Source organism: Convolutriloba macropyga, chromosome 4 (assembly GCF_964194025.1).
Source record: "Convolutriloba macropyga chromosome 4, txConMacr16.3, whole genome shotgun sequence".
NCBI classification, from domain to species: Eukaryota; Metazoa; Xenacoelomorpha; order Acoela; family Convolutidae; genus Convolutriloba; species Convolutriloba macropyga.
Window position 1 is genome coordinate 50,722,218 of NC_134471.1, and position 24,619 is coordinate 50,746,836.

General features: G+C 35.5%; 1 protein-coding gene across 2 annotated transcripts in view; it reads left to right on the forward strand.

Moving 5' to 3' along the window:
- LOC142338489 (folate transporter 1-like) overlaps positions 1–24,619 on the forward strand; it is a 49,699-nt gene that overhangs the window by 773 nt on the left and 24,307 nt on the right. For both annotated transcript variants that reach the window (XM_075388266.1, XM_075388265.1), the window contains exons 2-3: positions 4,063–4,260; positions 8,112–8,395. In XM_075388266.1, the coding sequence (XP_075244381.1) occupies positions 4,063–4,260; positions 8,112–8,395 (482 nt within the window). The remainder of the gene's footprint in view (positions 1–4,062; positions 4,261–8,111; positions 8,396–24,619) is intronic.

Below are 24,619 nucleotides of genomic sequence, written 5' to 3' on the forward strand. Positions count from 1 at the left end.
AAAACTGAACTATTAATCCAAGAAGGCGTTTCTGAACGTTTCCAAGAAGGCGTAAGTTATACTTAAGGTCATTTTTCTTCTCCAGGCCATTATCATTTGCAAATTCTGAACTTCCAAGTATCAATTTTTATACTGTCAAACGGAGTAGTGCGGGTTCTTGTTTCAACCTCCAAATTTATTTGCGGATTAGGAACTTAACCGGGTTGAAATTTCTTAGTTGCCATACAAGTATCATATATGATGTCATACAAATGATAACGTATTTCCTGGTACGATCCTTGCATGACTACTGAGAAACCATGTGTGCACGTGAAAAGTGTGCGTGAAAAACTATGGCTGCAGCGATCGAGTTTGTCTAGTATCAGTAAATTAGGGCGTAATAATTCACTGCTAGGGCGCTAAGTTGGATTTTTTGGATGATCTTTGTACGACTACTAAGAGTCCATACAAAACATATATGACCTTGTAAGATTACTAGGAATAATATATGACCTAGTATGGCTACTAAAAATGATATGTTGAGCAACCCGGTTTAATGCTGACCTCGCTTTTATAAATTTTGATTGATTAAAAAGTGCTATTGGACCTCCTTCTTGAAAATTTGAATGGATCACAGAGAATTCAATTTCATGTATTAATTTTGCGAAAAATGATACTTGAACTTTAATCTATTTCATTTTTATGCTCTTTCACGCTTCATGCATCCTTTAGGTTACCAAATTTTTCCACTCGTGCTCCCTTCCTCTGTAGAATAGAAGATTAAGCTCAATGAAGTAATAAAAAAGTTGTTGCAAATCATCAAATGCTAATAATTTTAATAAAAATTGCTGAGTAAGTCGCATATCGCTTGACTAGAGGAGAAGGTTACAACACGATAATTTTATCGTTTTAAATGAAGAAATTATATTTTTATGCGATCTCTTAAGTTCATTTAGGTTCTGTTACGGCACCAATGATCTTGTTGAAATCTTCAGACTTTGATATTAATCTAAAAGTAGTTGATCCAAGATCCAGCGAATCGCCAAAGTAGAGAAAAATTAAAAACCGTAAAGTCAAGTGCAATTCGGTTGATTAATCAAATTAGTTACAAGAAAAATATTCATAAAAATATATGAATTAAGTTTAGTTATATGCGATCTAATAGATTCTTTTAAGTCCTCTTTTTCGTGGCCCACATATTTTATTACATTCTTCTGCCGCTCATTATTCAAAATTAATATTCGATCCAAGTTTTGGACAATGGTCAAATGACGCTGAATAAAGTGCCGGGGATTCCAAATTCCCATTCTAAGCGTACGTTTTAGCAAAAGAAGAGAAGCAGTGTTTTGAAATCAATGCTTTTGATTGTCTAAAGTAATCGAAACGTTCGCCGAAGGATTGCTCTGTAAGCTTAAAAATCGGAACTTAGAAACAAACTGCTGAAGTGCCATCTACAGATACGACTAGGTGCTTTTTCTAGCATTTTTTTACATAGGAAGAACTGAACTCATAACAATCTTCTAGCTGTACTTCTCCTTTTCCTCTGATACAATAGCCCCTAAAGAAGAGGGGATGCTCCTTTCGAAACAAAAAGCTCAGTTTTCTGAAGCACATCAAGAAGAAGGCTGGGCTAAGCAGAAGCGCATGCTGTTGAGAACGTGTCCAAGTGAGTGATAAGCAGTCTTACTTCCCCGATATAGAGGGTTTATATTTTTTCTTTGATAAACCATAGATTAAATGTTGAAGAGATCACAATAAATGCGAAAAAGCCAGTTATTTGGTGGAATGTGCTATTATATAAGATACAGAAAAAAAGTTAAAAGTTGTTAGGAAAAGAGCTTTTAAAATTTTTCTCTTTGAAGCTTTGCTACCTTTTTTCGCGTGGATTGTAATGCTGCTCAAGTATATTATTTTTAGATTGCTTTTTGTATTTGTAAATTTGACTTTGAATAATTAGGGGAACAGTAACCAAGATGCGTGCAATTTGCATTTAGAACAAAAATTTACAAAAGAAAACGAAGTTCCTAGAGCAAAATGAATTATTTGCGGATGTATTGAAGAGTTTTTGCGTCCTAAGCAAAAGAGGAGCAGATCATTTGCGCAGAAAAATTGTAAAAGTGGCCAACTTATGCTGGTGTCTGCAATTCTGATCTAAAAACGCGAGACTGACTCGATAGCAAAACAAATATGGTATAGGAATAATGTGAGCTGAGGGGGTTTTTCGGCATTTTTACTCCGTCAAAATTAACTGGCGTTTTTTTGCTTGAGCCGCAAAACAAATCGAAACTTCTTAATTTTTTGCCTTGCTCGTATCTTATCTCACTATTGACTTTTGAGAATAACAAACTTTCTGTTCAAATGAAATTTGCAAATTGCAACAGCTGTCAAGAGAAAACAACATGACAGGAACCTTTCCAGCTGGCTGGAAAAGCGAAAATCTGGTTTTGAGCTTGTAGTCAATTTAGGATGATTTTTGTTCTTTTTAGACATGAATTGAGAGAACTTTTCACCACACATTTTTTCATTGAGCACTTTAAAAGAACTTACTACAACATAAAAGAGCATTATCAAAATAATCGATAATGGTTTTTTTTCTGATGGAAAATTTCAAAAATGGAAACATGCATTTATCTACAGTATAAAGATTCAGCTCGCATTTCATATGGATCCCCATGTTCTACAAATTTTTTGAGTCTAGGGATGCTAGGGATAAGTCAGTTTTATTTACATTTTATCAGGTTTTTTTTCGTTTGCAATAATTACTTTTATTTCTTCATTTAAAAAAATATAAAAAATAGAAGACAAAAAAGTCAAAATATTTTAAGTACAGAAAAAAACAACTGACAATATCTGTAATTCATAGTGAAAACCAGTGAAAACCATTCAGCCTGGAATATTTTTATTTGGAGCTATAGCTAGATTGAGGTAAATTCAGGCGTTTTTTCAGGTGAATTTACCTGCACTTTATTTAGAGTGTAATTTTATATTCAAATTTACGAGTGCATCATTGTACGTTTGTTTTTAGAGACTGTCACAGCAAAACAGCTGTGTGGAAACAGCTATCTTAATCTATAAATCCTCTACTGAAACGAGGTTATAGCTTATTCTACTCAGTTATTCGTTTCTGCTATCTACTACGGAAAAAGAACTGTTTTGATAGAGACAAACTCTGGGCCTTTCTTTCCAGTATACACTTGTTGCTGGAAACTGAAATTGAATTTTATTCTCATTATATTGTTCTCATTTTTCAAGTTTCAACCGTGCAACATTTCTTTAAGTTAGATCATTATTAAAACCCATTTGATGTGTTTGTTGGACGAAAATTTTTGACCGCGATCTTTCGCCTTATAGGTAACGCTCCAATGCAACAAAATTATCACTGCCAACTATAAGAGATATTTCTATCAATTTTTACTTAAATTTTCCCGCCAGATCTTGCAGGAAAAAATGAGATAGACAATTATTTTGATCGAATGCTTAGAATTATATTCCAATGAAATCTGATGTTTTCCAGATTATTTTCTAGAGCTCGAGGAATTTTTTTCAATTGTAAGAAACCATGAAAACAAGATAAAAATGTGCTAAAGTCATGTTTCAAGCATCTGTGCAGCTTAGCGTGAAACTACCAATATTACTATCAGTTTACTTTTTTCGTTCTGTGCGTCAAGAATTTGAACCAAATAACAAGTATGAAGGAGTATTTTCAGGTGGAGAAACGAGGGAATTCTTGTTCATTTTGGGAAACAAATGGGTTTCATCGATGGACTCTTAGAAGTGGATTACTTTTCGTGAAGAAAAAGGAAACTACTTTTGAGTAATTTCCGGGCCTGTTGCGATTGGAATAAAATAATAACTTGGAAAGGATAATATGTTAAAAATAATTTGAAAATAATAACTTAAAAAAAGATAAAATATTCGTAACATGATTTTTTTTTTTAATTCTTAAGATAAAAAGACAGTCGATAAAGATTTCACTGTAGTGAACAGGAAGGGAAATCTTACATTGAAGAAAACCGAAACATTTTTTAGCCACAATAAAATTTAAGGGCGTTTTTAAAGCTTAACGAATCGCTGGCATTTCAGGATTTCTGATCAGCGGTATAGCCTACCTGTGCTCGGCCCTATTGCCCACCCCGGACCCCTACTATTCGTACTCTGTGGATAACTGTACCCTGGATAAGAGCCAAGTATCCAATCCAGGGGCACCTGACAGTGGCATGGTGTACATTGCAATCATAGCTGTAGCTGTATTTGCAACAGGGATTGCGGACTTGGCCGGTGGTATGTTAATTGCATTATATGAAAAAATCATTTTTTTCGGCTTATTAGACGCTGAGGAGTAATGTTGCAGTTAAAACCAAATCTAAGCAGAAAGTGGCGTTTTCAAAAGATCAGATAGCACCCCAGTGTGAGATTTTTTCCTTGATCCTTTTTTACAAGTTTACTGTTTGAGACAATGTTTCAAAATATGGCAAAAAGGATTTCTCAGTTTGTTAAACCGCTTAGTTTTTAAAATTTTGCCTGTAGATAGTCAATAACCACATTTGCAACAGAAGGTGAAAAATTGTAGCTCACATCTCAATATCGTTTTTTTTATTTTTGCAAACACAGATCACTCTAGTGGAAAAATTTTTGAACTTCAATATAAAGCGATCATTCGATATAGTAGAAAACTGGCCGCTCCAGATTGAAATTCATTTTCAGATTGGCCCGAGCTTATCAATCTGGCCTAAAAAATATAAGAATTGAAATGCATGCTAGCCGTCTTCTTTATTTAGTTCGACGGTGGCTGATCGGTGAAATTTTTGGAGACAAACGGAAGAACTGGTGATTTCGGAAAAAAACTTAATCAAAAAAAATTAAAAGAACCTTGAATATCTTCACAGCAAAATATTGTTTTCGAAACTTTCGCAAAACTGAATTTCAATTTTCAACATTTTCATTTGTCGAAAAATGATTTTAAACAATTAAATATATATCAAAAGTTGTGACGTGTATAAAGTGGTAAACTCAAAAAGATTAAACTGAGGCTCAATAACTGGGGCTCCTACTGGCCTTCTTTTGGTTTTTTACGGCTTGAAGAGGAGTATTGGTTTTCTTAAGATTTGTTTACCGGAAGTACTATTCGTTCAGACGCTGTTTTGACCTAAAAGCAAAAGTAAGCAAAATTGCCGCGTGAATTGAACTGAGCGAGAGAAGTTTTTTGATCATGCGCTGCGTTTAGTGAATGACTTCTTGACTTTGGAAAGTAGTTTTTGACTGAATGGCGCATATAGATAACCGTTTTCAGGCATTTTTTCGTCTAAATGGGCCAGTTTTTTTGCTTGTAATTTTGTTTGAAATATATTATCTTCGATGCTATATCACAATGTAAATCCCGGAAATTGATACTGCAGTGATTTGCAGAGCCTGACATAATTGGCATAATAATTATAATGACACACTGGCATAATTATAACAAGTCTCATTTCTTCAAAGATGTTTAAAATAAGATGCAATTGAGTTTGTTTAATGTTTTGATTGAATAGATTTTTATTTCAACGGCTTCCACTCTAGTCTCATGACTCAATATATTTAACAATAAATCTCATTAGCTGTTTGGAAGTTCCTTTTTTACTGTCTTTCCAAACTCTCATTTTCAAAACAAATAAGATATCAAACTATAAGTGTTAAAAAAAGGTGCATCTACTTACGTTTATAGGTTTGTCGTGAACAGGTTATCATAATAACTGCCTCTAAAAACGTTTTCTTCCTTGTTTAATGATTTTTTTTTATTTTTGCTGGTATTTGTTCATTTGTGGTCGTTTGACAATCTGAATAGTGACACGTCCTAATGGCTTTCTAGGAGTCTAAAAAAAGCTACTTAACAAAATGGGTTGATAGCCTTTTTGAAGACCTTGTGGTCAAGTGTTTTCAGAAAATATAAACATTGTTGCGTTCATTGTTAACAACAGAGCAAAATTTCAAATCCAAAATCAATTTTATGAAATAAAATTTTTGTTGCAATTGTGGGCCAAGAAAACTATAGTGTAATTTCAGTGAAAAGCTTTGACATTTTTATTGGGCTTCAACATTTTTTGCTCAACAACTTTTGAGAAATTTTAATTTTTTGCCTGTATTCGTTGTCAGATTGTGACTTTTGAGTTGATTTCACTAATGACCGGTCAAATTTGTCGCCTAGGCAACTGAAAATTTGATTTAGTTATTTTGGTCTTTCTAAAGACGCGCCCAAATCGCCGCCTAGGCAGATAAAACGTTGAATTGTTTGATATTTTTAGCTGAATCGTTATTGTCTCTGTGACAAAAAATTAGTCTAAAAAACCTGTTTTCAAAAACAAAATTACTTTTTGAGATCTTTCGCTTTTAAATTCAGTCACGTTGTGGCGTAGTCTCAGCAAAAAGAAGAGAGGATTTAGTCTCTTTGGAACAATTTACAATATAGTCTTTATTGCTGATCAATCATTTAAATTTTCGGCTTCGATACTACGTGTTTTCATAACTTTTATTTGACTTTTGATTGTTTTTTTTGCTCTGTTTTCACACTGGCATAATTATAACAAGTCTCATTTCTTTAAAGATGTTTAAAATAAGATGCAATTGAGTTTGTTTAATTTTTTGATTGAATAGATTTTTATTTCAACGGCTTCCACTCTAGTCTCATGACTCAAAATATTTAACAATAAATCTCATTAGCTGTTTGGAGGTGTATGTGAACTTTTTTTACGCTTTTATTTGATAGCAAATGTTTTTCGTGACTTTGAAGTTAGTTTATTTCAAAACGCATATACATATTTTTTAACTTTACCCATTTTGATTTTATCGCCTAACAGTTATTTATTTTCAATAAAGACAGTTCCCATATCTTTTCTGGTGAAGTACGAGTGAACTCTTTAGTTTAGGTGTTAGTTGATGCTATTTTATCTTTGTTTTTAATGCACACAAGGTCGTAATTAATCGTCGTTTTGTCTTGATTTCGTTTGCTTTGTCTCTCAGTCTCGCTAATGGCAGATATCATCGGCCTTCTAACGAAGTTTTTCAATTCGTTTAGTTTTTTGAGTTTAAAGCGAAATTTCAAATGTTTGCAACAATTAGTTTCGAACAATATATGATTTAATGCAAGTTTTCGATCTCTGCCCTATTTGGTAGACAATTTACTCAAAAATGTGGATGAGCGTCGTCAGCATTGTTTTCAAACGCACACTACCGAGCCACGCTATTTTTTGAGTTTTGAAGCTGTTTATCATTCAGAAATCTGGTTGAATTTAATTTCCTTACCAGTTGAATTTGAGATACCGTTTCAATTATTTTAAAGCTGTTGCCCAATGTTTCTGAACAATATTATAAAATCAATGCATCCCAGCAACATCAAGATTATAGATTTGTTGTCTGTAGAACTTTGAAGGCTATCATTTACCCGAATCTACCGCAGCATTTCTTCGAGATAATTTTTTCGATAGAATATGCGACTCGGTGCCTTTGTGCAATTTGGAAAACTGTTTACAAAATTAAACAACTGACGGAGTAATAGCTTTATTGCGCGATATAATTCCTGTAGAACGCCCGAGAAGGAAGGAATATTCCGCTGGCTCTAGGTCGAGTTCAATTTTGATACTATTTCATGTGCTTCAATTTGACTCTACAAAACTACAAAAAAGAAAAAAATACGATCCTGAACAATATACAATTCAGTTGAAAAATATTAATCAAAATTGATAAGTATAAACTTATACTGCCGTGTTAATGAATCATTTAAATGATTCATTAACACGGCAATGTAAGTTTATGCTTATCAATGTTTATTATTTGATTATTATTTTTCAATTGAAGAATATCGAATTTCTTATATATTGAAAATCCACAATTCTTTAATTAGAAAATCTTGGTTTATAAACGATCATTGTTATCAGTTCAACCCATGCAATCACCCATGCAATCACACTCGTTTCCTTCTTGGAAAAATTGATTGAGGTAAAACTTCCTGTTCTGGGCAATCACATTTCACCCGCCACTGAGTTACAGCTAGTATGATTTAGTTAATGCATTAAATTTTGAGCTCCCCAGTCATTGGGTGAGTCAAAAACTTATTGAAAATTACCGAAAACTGTCGAAAGTGCCTAAATTGTGACATTTAGATGCACTGGTTGTCGATTACACCCGAGAGGAGCAAGACTCGATCCGAGGACGCACAAATGCATGGACTTACATCTGTTCACGCGTGGGAACATGCATTCACTACCTCATCATTGGCTTAGCTCTGAACAGTCCGGCATATGGGGGAACATTTTGCAACATTGGTGTTTCTTATCAACATGTTTTGGGCGTTTACAGTGCAACTGGATTCATTGCTGCTTTTTGTGCACTCACCTTGACTGTTGATCGATCGAACAAGCAGACGAAAGAGTCACTCAGCAAAAAAGTTTGTCAAAACAATTTTTTTTAATAATGGTCGAAATTTTTACTTCTTTGGCGCATCATAGTGTGAGAGGCTTGCTGCTACCCAGCTATAGATCTCGACTTATAAAAACTCCGTGCTAGACCCAAATTGACCATGAAAAAACGTCAGCTCGACTTTTTACCGCAGCATTGAATTTAGCTGGAATCATCGTTTGCTGCTCGATTTTACCCTGACATTATTTTTGCTGCTAGATTTTAACCGGACCCAAGTTTAATGCTCGACTATAACTCCTCGACCGAAATTTATACTCGATCTCGGTTTGACTCAAACAAAGAACGGTCACTCAAACAAAGAACGCTAAACAACGGTCACTACACATACCAGTCGGTTGACGGAAAAAGCAGAAATATGCTCGATCTGCACTTTGCGGTAGTACAGTTTTTACAAATTTTAACAATTTTTAAATCTCAGAGGATCTAGGCAGTGACCATAGAACCACAATTACAACTTTGAACCTCAAAATAAGCAAAATGTTTGAATTGAAATCTAAAATTGACCTCAGAATATTTAAAGAAAACACAAGAAAGTCTTATAGATCATCGATTCTTTGGCCTGCGCAGTATCCGGGAAAGGATGATCTAAATCAGTTTAGCAGTAACCTGGTTGTATTAATACACAAATCGCTTAAAGATTCCTATGTCATCAAAAACAAACTTCCTTACAATTTTGAGACGCGAAAATTGATAAAACTGAAAAGAAGAAAGCGAAGACAGCTCAAAAGTGGTTTCGGCGAAGATTTTAGGTCTCTAAGAACCGAGATAAATTATCTACAAAAAGAAATCAAACGATCAATTAGGCGATCAGAAGAAAGAAAAAGAGCGCAAAATTTTGGAACGTGCAAGCGATAAGGGCAGCGAAGGTTTTTGGAGAGCAATAAAAGAACTAACAAATGATCACGAGTCGAAACAGAAAACTGGGGACTATCCCAATTTAAACTATAAAGAGCGGCAGGCAGTCACAGATCAGGAAAAAAGCGAGTTGTTCAAACAATTGCTAAAGGATACCATGAAGGATCACACACCAGTTTTCATCAAGAATTGCTGAACACTGCGAGAAAATTGAAAATCAAACTAAAGCGATTTTAGGCACAGTTGTAGACACCGAGCAGCTTTGTGTTGTGATCACCACAAATGAATTTGATGAAATTTTGAGAGAATCAAGAAAGTGATGCCCAGGTCCTGATAAAATCTGCAACAAACTACTCAGAGAGTTACCAAGAAAGGTTAAAGCTTTAGCCTGCCTCCTAATTTCTAGCTCAATTACCAACTCGTGTGTTCCAGCAAATTGGAAGGAATGATACCAAAGCAAGACAAAGACTGCTAAAAAGCTGAAATTTATCGACCCATTAGTCTTACAAATTGCCTCGCCAAAGTGTGTGAAACTGTTGTGAAAAACATTGTCTTAGAACACTGCGGAAGTCTAAATGTCTTTGGCGAAACTCAGAGCGCATACAGGAAACATCGCTGTACCACAGACAACCTTATCAAACTCACTCAGCACTTTAGTGAAGCTTTTCAGTGGTCCGAAATGGTTGGTTTAGTGTGCTTGGATGTTGAAAAAGCGTTTGATGCTGTATGGCGTCTAGGGTTGATCCACAAATTACATTCAATTGAGCTAAAGATCCCAATTTTTAAGTGGATAAATTCATTCTTGTCACAAAAGAATGTATACGTAAAGATAAATTCCTCCGTAAGATCCAGCTTTTGCCCGAGAGCCGGAGTGCCTCAAGGCAGCGTAATTGCTCCCATTCTCTTTCTTATATACGTTAGCCAATTGCCAGACCTGAAAGCACAGATCTCACAGTTCGCTGACGATTTTGCCTTGTACTACAGTTCTCGCTCAACACAAATAATTCAAAACAATCTGCAATCATCATTGAATAGCCTCATAGACTGGTGTAACCACTTGAAAATTAAAATAAACCCTAATAAAACCCAATACATGATCTTCAAAAACCCATCAAAGAAAGAGTCTGAACTCAACCTAAAAATAAAAGGCGTACCCATTGGAAAAACAGAGTCGCTAAAGTTTCTGGGTATTACTCTCACTCCTCATCTCAGATGGAACGATCACTGCAATAGTTTAGTAAAGAAAGCAAACAGCAGGTTATTTCAACTATGGAGACTTAGCAATCTAAGCATTAACGAAGAAAGTCTCCTTTTGGTATATAAAACTTGGATCCGACCACTTTTTTGTATTCTAATGCCTGCTGGATGAACCAATCCCAACGAATCATTAATAAAATGCAGTACGTCCAAAATAGAGCCCTTAGGATTTGCCTACGAAAACCAAGATGTTACAGGGTCCAAAAGCTCCATGAAGAAGCAAACGTGCAAATGATTAAAAAACTTCAGATTAAACTAGCCAATGGGTATATTAGTCGGGCAATTAAACACAACATACAGTCTGTAATAGATCTAATACGCAAAAAACCACAGTGCCCGCTTAACACTTGCAAAAGTACTCTCAATCACCTTCAATACTAAAAAGTCGAATCGACAGGAGTTCGAAGCCGCGAAGTATCAACTTGCGAATGTTTTCCTACATTTTATATTTCTGACACATGCGTCTCTTAAACTTATCAGACATGTTACGAGTATATGGCCAGCCGCTCGCTTAGTCAATTCGGGGCCAGATACAACTCACTTTTACTCCATTTCACTCCTTTGTCTCCTTCTGTTCAGCCAGCCGCTCGCTTAGCAAATTCGGGGCTGAACAAATTACCAAAGCCTTCCTGCCATTTTCAAAACTCATGCCGCTCTCAGCACCTTTTATCAACATATCTTTTAAACTTGAATATTAACGAAACGGTGCTGAGGCTAAAAGCGCGAACACGAAATGGACAAATTTTACGACGGAAGTTCGAATCCCTGCTTTGCCATTGTCTCTTATTTCGATTTCATTACGGTTCTTAGAACATGTTTTATTGATACTCCACTGATTTAAAGAAAAAGAAGAACAATATTCCAAGATGCAATGTGCTACGCGCGGTTTGGTTTCAGTGATTTTACGGTTTAGGTCAGCGCAGCACTTTTTATCACATCATTACTTCTTTTAATTGAAGTTGAAAACACACTTGTTTTAGATCTCAATCCTATTATCTTCAATTTAAACGAGCTCTCTGGTCCAGTGCGCTAACCGATCAGCAGATGCGCAGAAGGTGGTTCGAGTCCCACCAAAGAACATCGATTCTTTCCTTTTTCTCTATTATTTTACCTTGCAAATTTGTTTTATTTTGCTTTTTTGTTTTTTTTTGTGTAGCATTGATCAGTTATTTTATGAGATTACTTACCTGAAGAAATTGAAACTCATCCCTCATACTCTACGAGGCTAGCCAAGAAGTCAAACAGCCAAGTCAAGTACAATGTCGATATCAGCCAGTAGAAGTCCTTCACGGCACTTGAAATGGCTGAGTCCACCTAACGCTGAAGAAATGTTTTTAAATACAGTGATTTCCAAAACTCAATTTTAACAAGAACTGAAACTCTTTCTTAATGTACATAAAAATTTTTCACCGAATGGTTGTACATAAATTGTGTGTATATACGGTTCGGTTTGACTCAAACAAAGAGTATAGAAAAAGCCTTTACGTGAGTCCGTTTTCTGCCTCAAAAAATTTTGTATGTATATCTATTTATTACCATTGTTTATTACGTAGTTAGCAAGTATGCTCTTCATCTGCTACGATTCCGAAAAACCACTGTGTAACGGCTGCTCTCCTTGTGTTTCACAAAGAAAGTTTTACACCGCCCAGTTCGTTCTGAGTGGTTAAAAAATCTGTCCGGATACTTCGTTTATGCAGTTCGCTTTTGTAACTTTATATCCGCTCTGCTGTACTTACCGTTGTATTAACTATTCAGTTCGTAACTATTGGCTAGTCTTAGTTTTTTCAACTATCAATTTGAACTGGATTGCTACAGATCACACAATACGGTGTCTCTTTATGTATACCAGTTCAATCCGATAGAAAAAACAAATCGAAGACAAAGATATATGTCTAAGACCTGTTTGTGAAAAAATATTTAAATTTAAACCTAAGTTGGCTTTTGCTGTTTGTACTCACAAGTTGAGAATACCAGAAGTTGGGGTTGTAACAGTTGAATTTCAGCTCCAATAATTCGTTGATGCAAGACACAGTAACAGAATTTACTGCTCAAGAATAATATTTTGAATACAAGACACAGTAACAATTTAGTGCTCAGGAAGATTTCTAGTTCAAGACACAGTAACACGTTATTTACTGCTCAAGACAATTTGTTTTGCAATATTTTGCTGAGTTATACTTTCAGCCGTTTTCTGCGGCTACTACGTTGAGTTCTGTGTGTTGCTTTTTGTTATTTCCCCCTTTTTCTCCTTTTTTCTCACGTGACAAACTGTAACTAGAACCAGAACTATAACTATAACTTTTAAATGACTAAGACAACAGAAAGTGTTTTGTTTCTATTTTCCCCGCCTATGCAAGCTTGTTATTCCATAAGCTCAGCTCCAACACACTGACCAAAAAAATGGTTTTCTTTCAATAATGTCAAAAACGTCCGAAAACAATTTTTTTATCATAGGCAATGGGAACAAGGTCATTGCTGTTAAGCTAATTGTTTTCATTATATCAATTAATATGCTGATACAGTCCAAATGCCACAACTGATTTTTCATCAAATTAACTCAATAAAACTTTTATTTCTTGTTGTCTTTTTCCAAGAGCGTTTGATTAGTTGGATTGGTCTTGTGCAATGCTGTCTAGTCTTGCTGCGTAGCTGCCTCAATATGTATGTAGAAGCCGCAAAAGATAAAAAAAATTCCAGAACTGAAGAAGCAGACCCATGAAAATCCATGCTCAACAGGTGAATTGCCCTTACGAAGATAAGATTTTATCATTATATGCCATGCCAAAAGCAGTACATGCACGACAAGAGCATACAACCTAAAAAATGGTGCCGTGAATATTAGCCGAATGGAACACTAGCCGAAAAGGAGGCATTAACCAATCAGAATTAAGAACGCACAAATGTTATCGCGAGAATAACATGTGAGCCCGTGATATTTTGTTCGGTTGTGATAGATTCATATCAAGTCCCATAGGCCGCTGAGGCATGGCCGTGGCCCGCGAGGCATGGCCAAATGCGTTAATTTCATGTGCTAGCGAGTTAGATAATTGCGCGTCCCACTTATGTTTGCTTACTGCAATTAGTTCTTCAAATTGTCCTACTTTTGACTTTTTTGGCTAATTTTCACGTCTGCTAATACTCCGGACACCCTAAAAAAATGTCCATACATTACTTTGGTGGTGTATTATCATAACAAGAGACCATTCATGACTCTTGATCTAAAATATTAAATAATTAATTGTGGGTTGGAACATTCTGGGCAACGCACAGATACACGAGCCTCCAACCTATAACTACGGGATTGATGTTATATCTCAGGATAAAGGATACATACATAAAGCTAACGACGTAATTATTTAAATTGTTTATTGACCAGAAATACTATTTAGCCTCCATAATTATTGTATATGGATAGTAAATTATTTACTTACTGCGTACTTATTCAACTAGTTTCTCTTTTTCGGTCAATGCAACGAAAAGCATACATTATTTTCTACAAAGGGATATATTTAATAGTTAAAAAAGCATTTCTGCATTGATCAGCATAAATCTGAGAAAAAGTGCATTCAAAAGAGCACTCAATCTAATAGGAAGCAACCCGAAACAAAGGGTGAAATAACAGAAAAAAGTATTGACAAGCCGATTGCTCGATTTCGTCTCTATAATATTAATTGATCATAAACAATTCGGTTTACTTGCCGTTCTGCATAAAGCCCGCCCATATTTGTGTGCTGGTAGCTCTTTCTTAACAACAGCGTTGTAATTCCTTAAGCGACCGAAAGCAGAACAGAAGTTGTCGTTCATTTGGCAGACTTTTTGTGGCTTTCATTTAGCAGAACCATTAATAGGCGGATTATTTTCTTTTTCGCTTTTATTTGGCTTCGAAAAATATTCGAATCTGATCGTGTAACAGTATAGAGGTACTTAATTCAGCTCCTGTAAATTGGACCATTTGAGCGCTGATCTGTTTTGAGACTTCAAATTGATTTTATTATGAGTTTAAAGACAACTAATCTTAAAAAGACTATAAGATAAGCTATTTAACGCGTTTTCCTTTCAAAATGAGTAAATCGTATAAATTTGTATTCCATGAAAAAAGAAGTATGTATTCCAAAAAAAAAGATTTTCAAGACAAACTGTGGCCAAATTTATTCCGATTTTATATTTTTAACTCTGATGTGGTAGGGATTTTATTCGCTTGATCTTAATTACCACACTAGAGCTAAACCTATATTATTGTATCGACCTTAATTGCGTGCTAGAATAAGTCTCACTATATGCTCACAATGTTCTTTGCTAATTTCCAAATCTATGTGTTATTTGCTAGAAAATAAAATTGGTTGGATACAAAGGTTAATTAGTAAATAGATAAAAATGATAGAGCACAATTGGGGGTTAATTCCTACTTGAAAATATGGTTGGGGTATCTAATCTTAATCAAGAAATTGAATCCATCTTACTGCTGGATATGAATAATATTTTAACTCTATTTTTGTTAGCAAATTGGCAGACTTACAATTGCTGCAGATAGTCCCGCTTAGCGGAGAAAATAGTGGTTTCGCTCTTAGAGCAGAGAGAGGAAGAGAGAGAAGAGAATTTTTTGGTTAGATTTTTAGCGTCTTACTTTCGCGCTGGTTGAGTTTTGGTCTGATTTCCTTCAGCAGCAAAATCTAGTCTCGTGCGTGTTTATAATTGAGTCAACACGACTAAAAAATCACAAGACCTATGACTAGCTCCGAATCAATTTCTAGGTCATTCGTGGAGCCGACTACTACTCGTCTTTAGTCATATATTCGTTTCAGAATTGGTGCTGAAGAGCGGCCTGGATAGCTTCAGTATCCTTCACGTATTACGCGTATTAATAGCGGTGGTGAATCAGCCGGTATGGACCGCTGCATAGTGTATTAAATAATACACAGCAGTATTTGGCTATGAATAATGTATTCATTCACTCAACGCAATTCACGCAGCATAGCTCTCTCTTAATATTCCGTCAGTTTAGACTAAGTCTAAAGTGTTCACAAAGTCGACGGTTAAATAATTATACTCTCTGTAGTATCGGTAATTGCGGCGGCAATTATCCAATTAGCAATACTACAGCTCACCCCGGTTTAAAGAAGAGAAAGATTGTGCTCTATCGTACAAAGTTTACATTAAGAGTATTAAAGAAACGATAATAGTGTTTACAAAAAGTTGCAAAGTAAAAAAGCAACATATTAAGGGAAATAATACTTTTAAAAGTTACAACTTTGCGATACTGATGAGGGTTACTAGGTATAGAATTTTAAACAAATTTGCAGTTTACATATTAGTTTACAAATAGAGACTGGATAGCAAATACACCAGTTATGAGACTAATAAGATTTAAGAACCGGTTGGTGATTAAGAGTAGAAATACTAGAATATATGCTCGTTGGAGAAGTTTACAAAAGTTAAGACTATTAAGATCAATGGACAGCAATGATACTGTGCGACAAAATTAGTAGCGTTTAAATGGAAAATTTCATGAGACACATAAAGAAAGTAATAGTGAAAGAGTTGTTACAAGTACAGCAAAGACGAAAATGAGTCTTAGAATATTAATGTGAAAGGAAGTTTACAAAATCAGAAATCAATGTTAATTGTTCTTTATAAATTTTAGCGCTTTCAATTCTTTTGCAAGGCTTTGATTGGCTTCAATGAGCTCATTTGACTTCTTGATTAGAGTTTTCAGCTGGGTATCTCTAATTTCTAAAGTTTTTGAACAAACGACCAGCTTTTTTCTCATTATCTCTTTCTCGTTGTTGGTTGTCTTTGCAGAGATTTGGAGAGCGCTCAGTTGGCTCTGAAGGTCTGCTAGAGCATTCTCTGACTCCCAGAGTTGTTTCCGGAATGTGGAGTTCTCAACCACTAGATCTGTGGTGGAAATTGTTTCGGCCATGTTTGTGTTTTCTGGGAAGGCTGTAAGGTTGGAAAAAGGGACTTGCATCCTACAGCCTAGCGTCTTGTGAGCCACTTCATATGACCTTTCGTTGGCATTTCGGGAGCGAAGTCTCCACAGGTTCATTGCCGGTACCAACGAAAAGTCAGGAATCACCGGTAGGGTGTCGGTGGGAACAGTGATCGTCTGGCCGGTAACTTTATTTTTGATCACTGTTTCCTCTGACAGACACCATTGGTTACAGTCCATTGTGAGGGAATAATCCAACGACTTAACGAATTTTGGATTGTTGTCTAACGGATGCATCTCTCTCATCCGTTGGTGCTCCAGCCTCTCTTCCTTCAAAGGAAAATCTCTTCCCTTGGGCAATCCGTCGTCTATGGAACTGTGAATAGGCTGAAGAGGTGCTTGATGAGAGTTGCTTTTAACTGTGGTTTGTTGATGTTGATGGGGCTCATGCTGTTGTCGGTATTGTTGTTGATGTTGGTGTTGATGTTGTTGTTTATGTTGTTGTTTGTTGAGATGACCACGTTGACGCGGATGGATTGCTCTAGGCTTCTTTGCTAAAGGTGGAAGATCAGCCATCCAGTTGGTCAATGGGTCATACTGCTCCTCTGGCAATGTGGGGGTTGCGGTCTGGTGGGATCTTTTCGACATCTTGTCAAACATAAATATAAATACACTTACAAATAAAGGTTAAAACGAAATCTAGTTGTGCTGAAAAGAAAACAATCGTACTTTTAAAGGTACCAACAAAATCATACTCTTAGAGTACAGAATTGCAATCACACATTATGTGCAGAATCAATTTGCGAAGCTCCCACCGGGGTGGAAAGAAAGAAAATAAAAAATCGAAGGAATTGAAATTTTGAAAACAATCTCCGTTTTAAAAATCGGAATATCCTATTAACAAAAAATTTAATTGTTTAGAAGCTTTGAATCAGATTGTGTCAGATTTAACTGACTAAATCGGGTTTCGGACCTCTTGGCTCCCCTCCGTGCGACGACCCGCGCAGCTGGGTTTTTTGTGTTGCAGTATATACCTGCTAGTGGTGAAGGGTCGTTAGATGAGGAGAAGGATGAGGACTTCTAGGAGGAGGCCAACAGAGAGGGTGACGATAAAGGAGAGAAGAAGAAGAATTGGGACGTAAATGGGGTGCATTTGCATTGTTTAACAGCTTTCCGACCAAACGTCGTGAGGGTTGATCTTCTTCAGACAAATGGGGCAATTATGTTTATCTTGGGCACAGGGTTTGCACACAAAATGTCCAAGGTCCTGGTGACATTTTATGTGCGGGTGAGTTGAGGAGGTGACACATTTCTTTAGTTGATTGCAGCAGAAGCATCGGTAGTAAAAACTAATGGATACGGTGTAAATATGGCGGAGGCAAAGGGGGCAATTTGGTTGGGAAGAATGTTTGAAGAGGTTAGTTCTGCAATCAGTGCAAACTAGATGGGGGGGGTTGGTCTCCGTCCGAAGGGTGCAGTTTTTTCCAGCATGATGTAATTCGTAAACAAATGGGACATTCATCACGATACTCGACAACAGGGGGGCGTGATGAATTTTGGAGGGGAAAAACTATTCGAAAGGAAAAACAATTTCCCATTTTAAAAATCTCGGGATGGATAGATAGTTTCGTTATTAAGGTTATGTGGGGGATTTGATTGACCTAATTTTAATACGAGCGACTTTTCTATTTTCAAAAAGAAATTCCAATGGGGTGAGAGGGGAGTTAGGGTTTTCATTAAATTTTGTTGGGTGTCAATATTAACATAATAAATTTCTAAGGAAGGGGAGGTATAGTTGTCAGTCTCGGTAAAGGAACGTTTAATGTCAGTTATTCTGACTAAATGCTGGTTGAGGTGAAAAATCATAATTACAATAATTTATTGGATTCTGTTGAGATACTTCTAGCACATTTAGACTCGTTATCGAGGAGGTAAAAGAAATAATCCCAGTAAATTGAAGTGGGGTAGACTGAGAGGGTTGATGTTTTCTGGGTTTTCACGTTCTTCAAGTTTACTAAAATAAATGCTTGAAGGGAAGGTTCAGTTTCAAAGGTTTTCACGAAGCTGCAAATCTCAACTAGTTCTTGGTTCAAAAGGAAAAACATGACTTAAAATAAAGGAATAGGATACTTAATTGTTAATTCTGCGTTAGAAAAGAAGGATAGGAATAGGGCTATTTCGAGTATTTGGGGGTGACCAATTTTTAAGGTTAGATAGTGATTTAAAATGCTGTGGGGTTGTCGAATATAAATAATAAATGAGTTATGGGTTGTGGATAATCCAAGGATAATATATTTTATGTTATTTAATTTAAGGGTAAGGGATCTATTCTGTATATTAATCATTACCAGTTGGAGATGTCAATGGGAAGCTCGTCTAAATTTTGCTCTGAAAGCATTAAAAAAAAGTTCCAATAAGGGGAAAAAGCTGGTATTTTTATTGAACCTTCGTCCCAAGAGTCTACAAAATCGAACAAAACTTCTAGAGTGGGAGTTACTTGATAGGGAAAATGGATAGTAAAGGATCGATTAATTTGATAAGGTCTTACTAAACTGCGTTGGTAGTAAAAGTACATTCCAATACGTTATTCTCGTGCTGATGGAGCTCGAAGTTTTTGCAATGTACTGTAAATACGTTTGGTTCTCTAAAATGTTTAAGAAATAAAGCAAAATTAGTTAAAACGTATAAAATAGCAAATAAAATAATTAGTTCCCGAAGGGACTTTTGAAGATCGAGGTGCATCATTTTATAAAAGAAAGTGGATGTTGCTTCCTAAATCTAGTAGACCATATTCACAATCAAGTAAAAATTCCTTAAGAGTATAAAATTTTTCGTGGTCTGAATAAATTAATATGTCTACTAAGTCAGAAAATTTGGGTGCGCTAACTTTTAAATGCACTAAGTTTTCATAAGCGGGTGTAAAAGAGTAATATATATGTCCGTAAAATTCGTGAAACTTAATAAATAAACCTTTATGGTACTCGGATACAAAAAGATCATTAAAGTTTTGCATCTCAGATCATAATGCTGAAACAGTTAGGTTTAAACTAATAAGAGTTGGTGAAATGTGATTAATTAAGTATAAAAAGACAAATTGGATGACTGAATTATGGGGGAGCAATTGCATTTACTTCTTGCTCAGTAGGAACTTTAGGATAAAGATGTGGTATTTCTTGAATAGGAGGTGATACTACTTCAGGTGCAGTGAGTGGTGACAATTCAATTTGACTGTTGTCGTGATAGATGTTATTATCTGGTGTGTGCTTGAGGTATCGACTTCTGTTTGGTTCGTTGTTTGTATTGTTATCAGAATTTTCATCATTTTTAGGAGTTTGATAAATTGATGTGACAATGGAAAGTAGAAATAAATTGTACGAGGCTCCTAGTAGTGTTTTCCAAAAACCAATAGTGTTTTTCGACAGTTTTTGTATCTCGAAAGCTCTTAAAATAAAAATTACGACATCGATCAAGAACTTGATCAACATGAAACATGCAAACAAAATTCCGGCTCTTTCTATGTAATAGCCAATTTCTCCAAAAGTACTCTTAAAGTGATCAAGGAAAAATGATGGTGACAACATTGAATCTAAGTATAGTCGATTATTGAGACCTGCGGCGCGATAGATATCGCGTTGACTACTGTCTACGTGTGCATTTTGAAGCACTGTTCGAGAAATCTTTTTCAAAACTGAATTAGAAGCTGATTTATGCAAAATTGTTCTCCAAAAATCTTTCAACTGGTTTACAGTGTAGATACCTGCACGACGAGAATCATAATCAGGGATTTTTTGAATATAACCAATTTGTTGTGGAGCAAAAACAGCGGGCGGTTTAAAAGGAACTGGCGCCGGCATCAACTGATACCAAGAATTATTATTATCTAAATCAAGTTGAAACAAATTTTTGAAAGTATCTGTACAGTCTATTTCATTTGCAAATGGAAATGTTTGGCGCGTAATAGGATTAACAAACATAGTTTTTCCGTCATAAAAGATCGGAATACGGTCGTAACAGCGATCAAGTACTTTAAGCGGTGAAATTTTCTTTGGACACGGATATAGAAAACCTATAACACCTTCAATCTCTAAAAACATTGAACGATTTCCGGTTAACATGTATCCGGCCAATCTATTGTTTTCGTAAGACAATGCATTGATCATTTGGATTTGAGTGCGTCTGAGCTCGCACATATTTTGTAAAATAAGGAAGTCAGACTGTTCCAAATCACGATAGACCTTATACATCATGAAATTAATTTTCATACGCATATGAGCATCATAATCGATAGTGTCTTTTCCAACGTTTTCAAGAATTTTTTTATGATTTCCAAAATGTTGGCTACCAACTAGCTCGTTTTTAGGTGTCTCGTAAAAACCGTTCACCCTTATTTTGTTGTCGGTGCCGACTTGCATTTTGTAATAATTAACACTATTTCTCGAAATTACGGTTTTTCCCGTATTCATATCAAATCCGCCTGTGAAGGAAACAAATAAATCATCAAAGTTTGTAATAAACAAAGGAGTAGGCTTTCCACAAATATAAGTTCTTTCATTATTTATCCTCAGTTTTATGTCTCGCGTGTGGTCTATTTTCATGTTGTTTTGCAAACGATAAACATCATTTTGCATGTCGTGCGTACTTATGATGTAGTATTGTGGTGGATCTGGTTCGTTTGTGAACTTTATCATTTTTGCGACTTGAGTGAAAAGTTTTGTAACAATGCAATTTTCTGGCACATCCCATGAGTAAGCGAAGGGGTCTAGTGATGTTGTTTCACAACCTCCTTCCTTGAGTTCGCATGGAAGTTTTAATCCTAATGGGGTAAAAACTGATTTTGTTTCCTGATCAACTTCGAGTTCAACTCTTTGCATTTGTGTTTCAAAGGAATAAAGTTTTACTTCTACTGACGCAGAGCAATCTGTGTTATCTTCTAAGTGGTCGTCCTCGTTCAGACCACCGTGTGTGTATTGGTGTTTTAAAACTTCATTTGAAATGTCTAGCTTATAAGTTCTATCGTACTTTGTTATTGCTATTTTCCCTGTTTTGTTTGCACGTCTGCATTCTTCTGGCGTTACTATGACGTCAGTTGTAAGAGAAATTTGGTCATATGCTAAAGAAGAGTGCGATAAAAATCCACAGTGCCATCTTAAAGCTTGCGATTTTACTCGACACATCACTGCCTCTACTTTTGTTCTGTACGATCTTTGATACAGTGTCACCATTGCAGGTGCAACTTTAATATTTTCCGGTTTAATGTTGCATTGAGCTACTTGATTTAAAGCATACATTTTGCTTTCTTTCATTTTTGAACAGTCATGATGAACAACTTTTAACGTAGGGGAGATGTCATCCAATTCATTTCTAACTGAGGGTCTACAAAAAGAAACAACAGTAAAGACAAACAAAACAGTTAAATATTTATAAAGGAAGTTATTGTTTTTCATAATAACTTTATTTTATTAGTGATTGACTGAGTTTTTGGTTTTTTTTTTAGTGTCAGAAAGCTAAGAATAAGGCTGGAAGAAGTAAGAGAAAAGGTCTCGGAAGTTAATTTTCCGATGATTTGAACCTTTAAAGTAAATATATAAGGTAAGATTTAAGTAAATCCCGCTTGATAGCGAGCAGTAAGTTTTTTCAATCGTCCCGAAAATCGACGATCGATTCGAGATGAACGTTGATCATCCGAGGGAGTTGGGTTTGCTTCGGGTGATTGTACACGGGTTTGGGTTCTAACAGGGCTGACTCTAATGTCAGGTGGATCTGCAAAACGAATACGTGTTTCGGGATATGTGGTAGAACTTCTAGTTCTACTACGACTACGGTTATCAGGTGTTTGTGTGTTATCTACAAACGTAGTTGAAAAACCTTCTTGAAATCCTGAATCAGGTTTTGTTATTGTGGTATTGTTATCTTCAAATGTTTTTTATGATTATTTTCATTTTGTATGTTATCCGAATTACTTGTAAAATTGTCTACTGGTAGAAATTCAGTTTCAGTATAGGGTTGTTGAAAGGAAAATTTGTCCATTGGCTTATTAAGTTTTTCAACTTGTTTATTCATTAAATTTTTGTAGAATGGTTGGAAGTTTTCATTCCTTAAACCATAGTCAACAACTAATTCTGAAATTGCGTTTTCGATTGGGAAGTACTCAATTAGATGGTTTCTATGGGCAACTTTTTTGACAGTTTTGTTTGAAACAAGTTCTATTTCGTAATTTACATTTGTCAATTTTTTTGTTACTTCATACGGTCCTGATCTTAGTTCATGTAACTTTTTGGATTTTCCGTCCTCGAATGAGTGGTTTTCCATTAACACTAGTTGTCCTACGTCTAAAGGCTTACCTAGTTTATGTTTGTTTCTGTTTTGATGTGCTTTGGAGTTAACTTCTAGGCTTCTGTTGTATGCAGTTTTTTAAATTTGTTTGAATTGATTTTCACGAGCAAGCAATGAACTACTTAGTTTTGGTTTTAGTAGTTTATCTATTTGATCGTTGTTGCTACTTTGTTCTGAATGCTTGTGGAGTGGTAAATCTTTGCAAAATTCTGAATTACAAGTTAAATCGGAAGACCTTAATAATCCTAATTTCAGAGAAAGGGGAATTTGGGGCTTTTGGCCAAAAACGATTTCGTAGGGTGTTAATCCTGTACTAGTGTTTGCTGTTGTGTTATGAGCAAACGCGAACTTTGGTGCTAAGTCACTCCAATTACGATTAGCTTGTTCAAAAAAGATTCGGAAATGTGTGCCAAGATGTTTGTTTTGGATCTCAACTTTCCCGTTGGTCCAGGGAGAGTATGCTGTTCTAGGAGCATGCGTAATTCCAAGTTCATGAGTCCAACTTGTGACTCCTCGTTCATAAAGGCTGATCCTTTATCATACACAAGTTTTTGTGGTATACCAAAAGTAAGAAAAAATTTCTCAAGTGCTGATATTGTTTCACTTGCTGATGTTGATGAAACTGGGTAAACTTGGATGTAACGAGAAAAGGAATCAATTACTACTAGGCAATGTTTATTTCCGTTCGATGGTGGATTTATTGGACCTTTGTGATCTATATGTACCGTGTGGAAGGGGAAAGGTACAGTTTCTGTCCATTTTTCAAGTGGTGCTTCATTTAAGTCTTTGCGTTTTTGTTTATTTTTTTGACAGTCTAAACAATTCGCTATTAAGTGAGAAACCCATTTATATAAACCTGGCCAATAGAAAATGCGTTTTATGCTTGACAATGTTTTATCTTTTCCAGAGTGTCCAGAAAGCGAATCTTGGTGAGCTAATTCAAAAATTTTTAAGAAGAGGGATAATGGTGCGCATATTTTTAGATGTTTTGAATATTTGGATCTTCAGTTGGTTGTTTAATACATAAAATGTTTCCAATTAGGCAAAGATTTTCAAAATTATTCAAGTACGTTTTCATGGCTTTTGATTGTCGAAATTTTACATTTTTCTCATCTTTGTTTCCTGATTCAAAAAGTTGTCTTACAGTCTGAATGACTGGGTCTTTGAATTGTTCCTGGCTGATTGCTGCTATGTTCAAGTAAATATCTTTAGCAAAACTAGATAATTTCTCGATTAGTTCTTTTCCATCTGAAATTTCGTTATTTTCACAAATTGGTTTTGCTAGTCGAACACTTGCTATTCTATCAAAGTTTGCTTTGCTTGCTTCAATCTCTTGCTCAAGACTCATGTCATCTATTTCTAAATCTGATAATTCAACAGAATCTAACAGAGGATCGTCTTCTGTTGTAGAAAATTTTTCAAAGTGCTCCTTTTCCTTTTCCAAATTATCATCAAATTCTAAAGACAAATCAGATTAGTAATTTTCACTGTCGTCTTGTTCGCTTAGGATTGGCTCTTTTAGTGGGAATTTTCCGCGATAGTGATTTATTGCATTTCCTTTCAAGAAGGATTCTGATATGTCCGAAGTTGAACAAATTCGATCACTGGGTTTATAGTTTGTCTGAAAAAATTGTTCATTTTCAAAATTCAGTTTTTTAACTCCTTGAAAAGTTTGTTTTAGAATGGGGTAGCAATCATTTTTCTGTCCCTTTTCATTGTCATGCAACACGAAGTATTTTTCTTCGTTGCCTGACTCGTCGTAGAATTTAATGTCTTTCGGAATTTTTTTGTGTTTCAGTTGATACTTGTCTAAGTCTT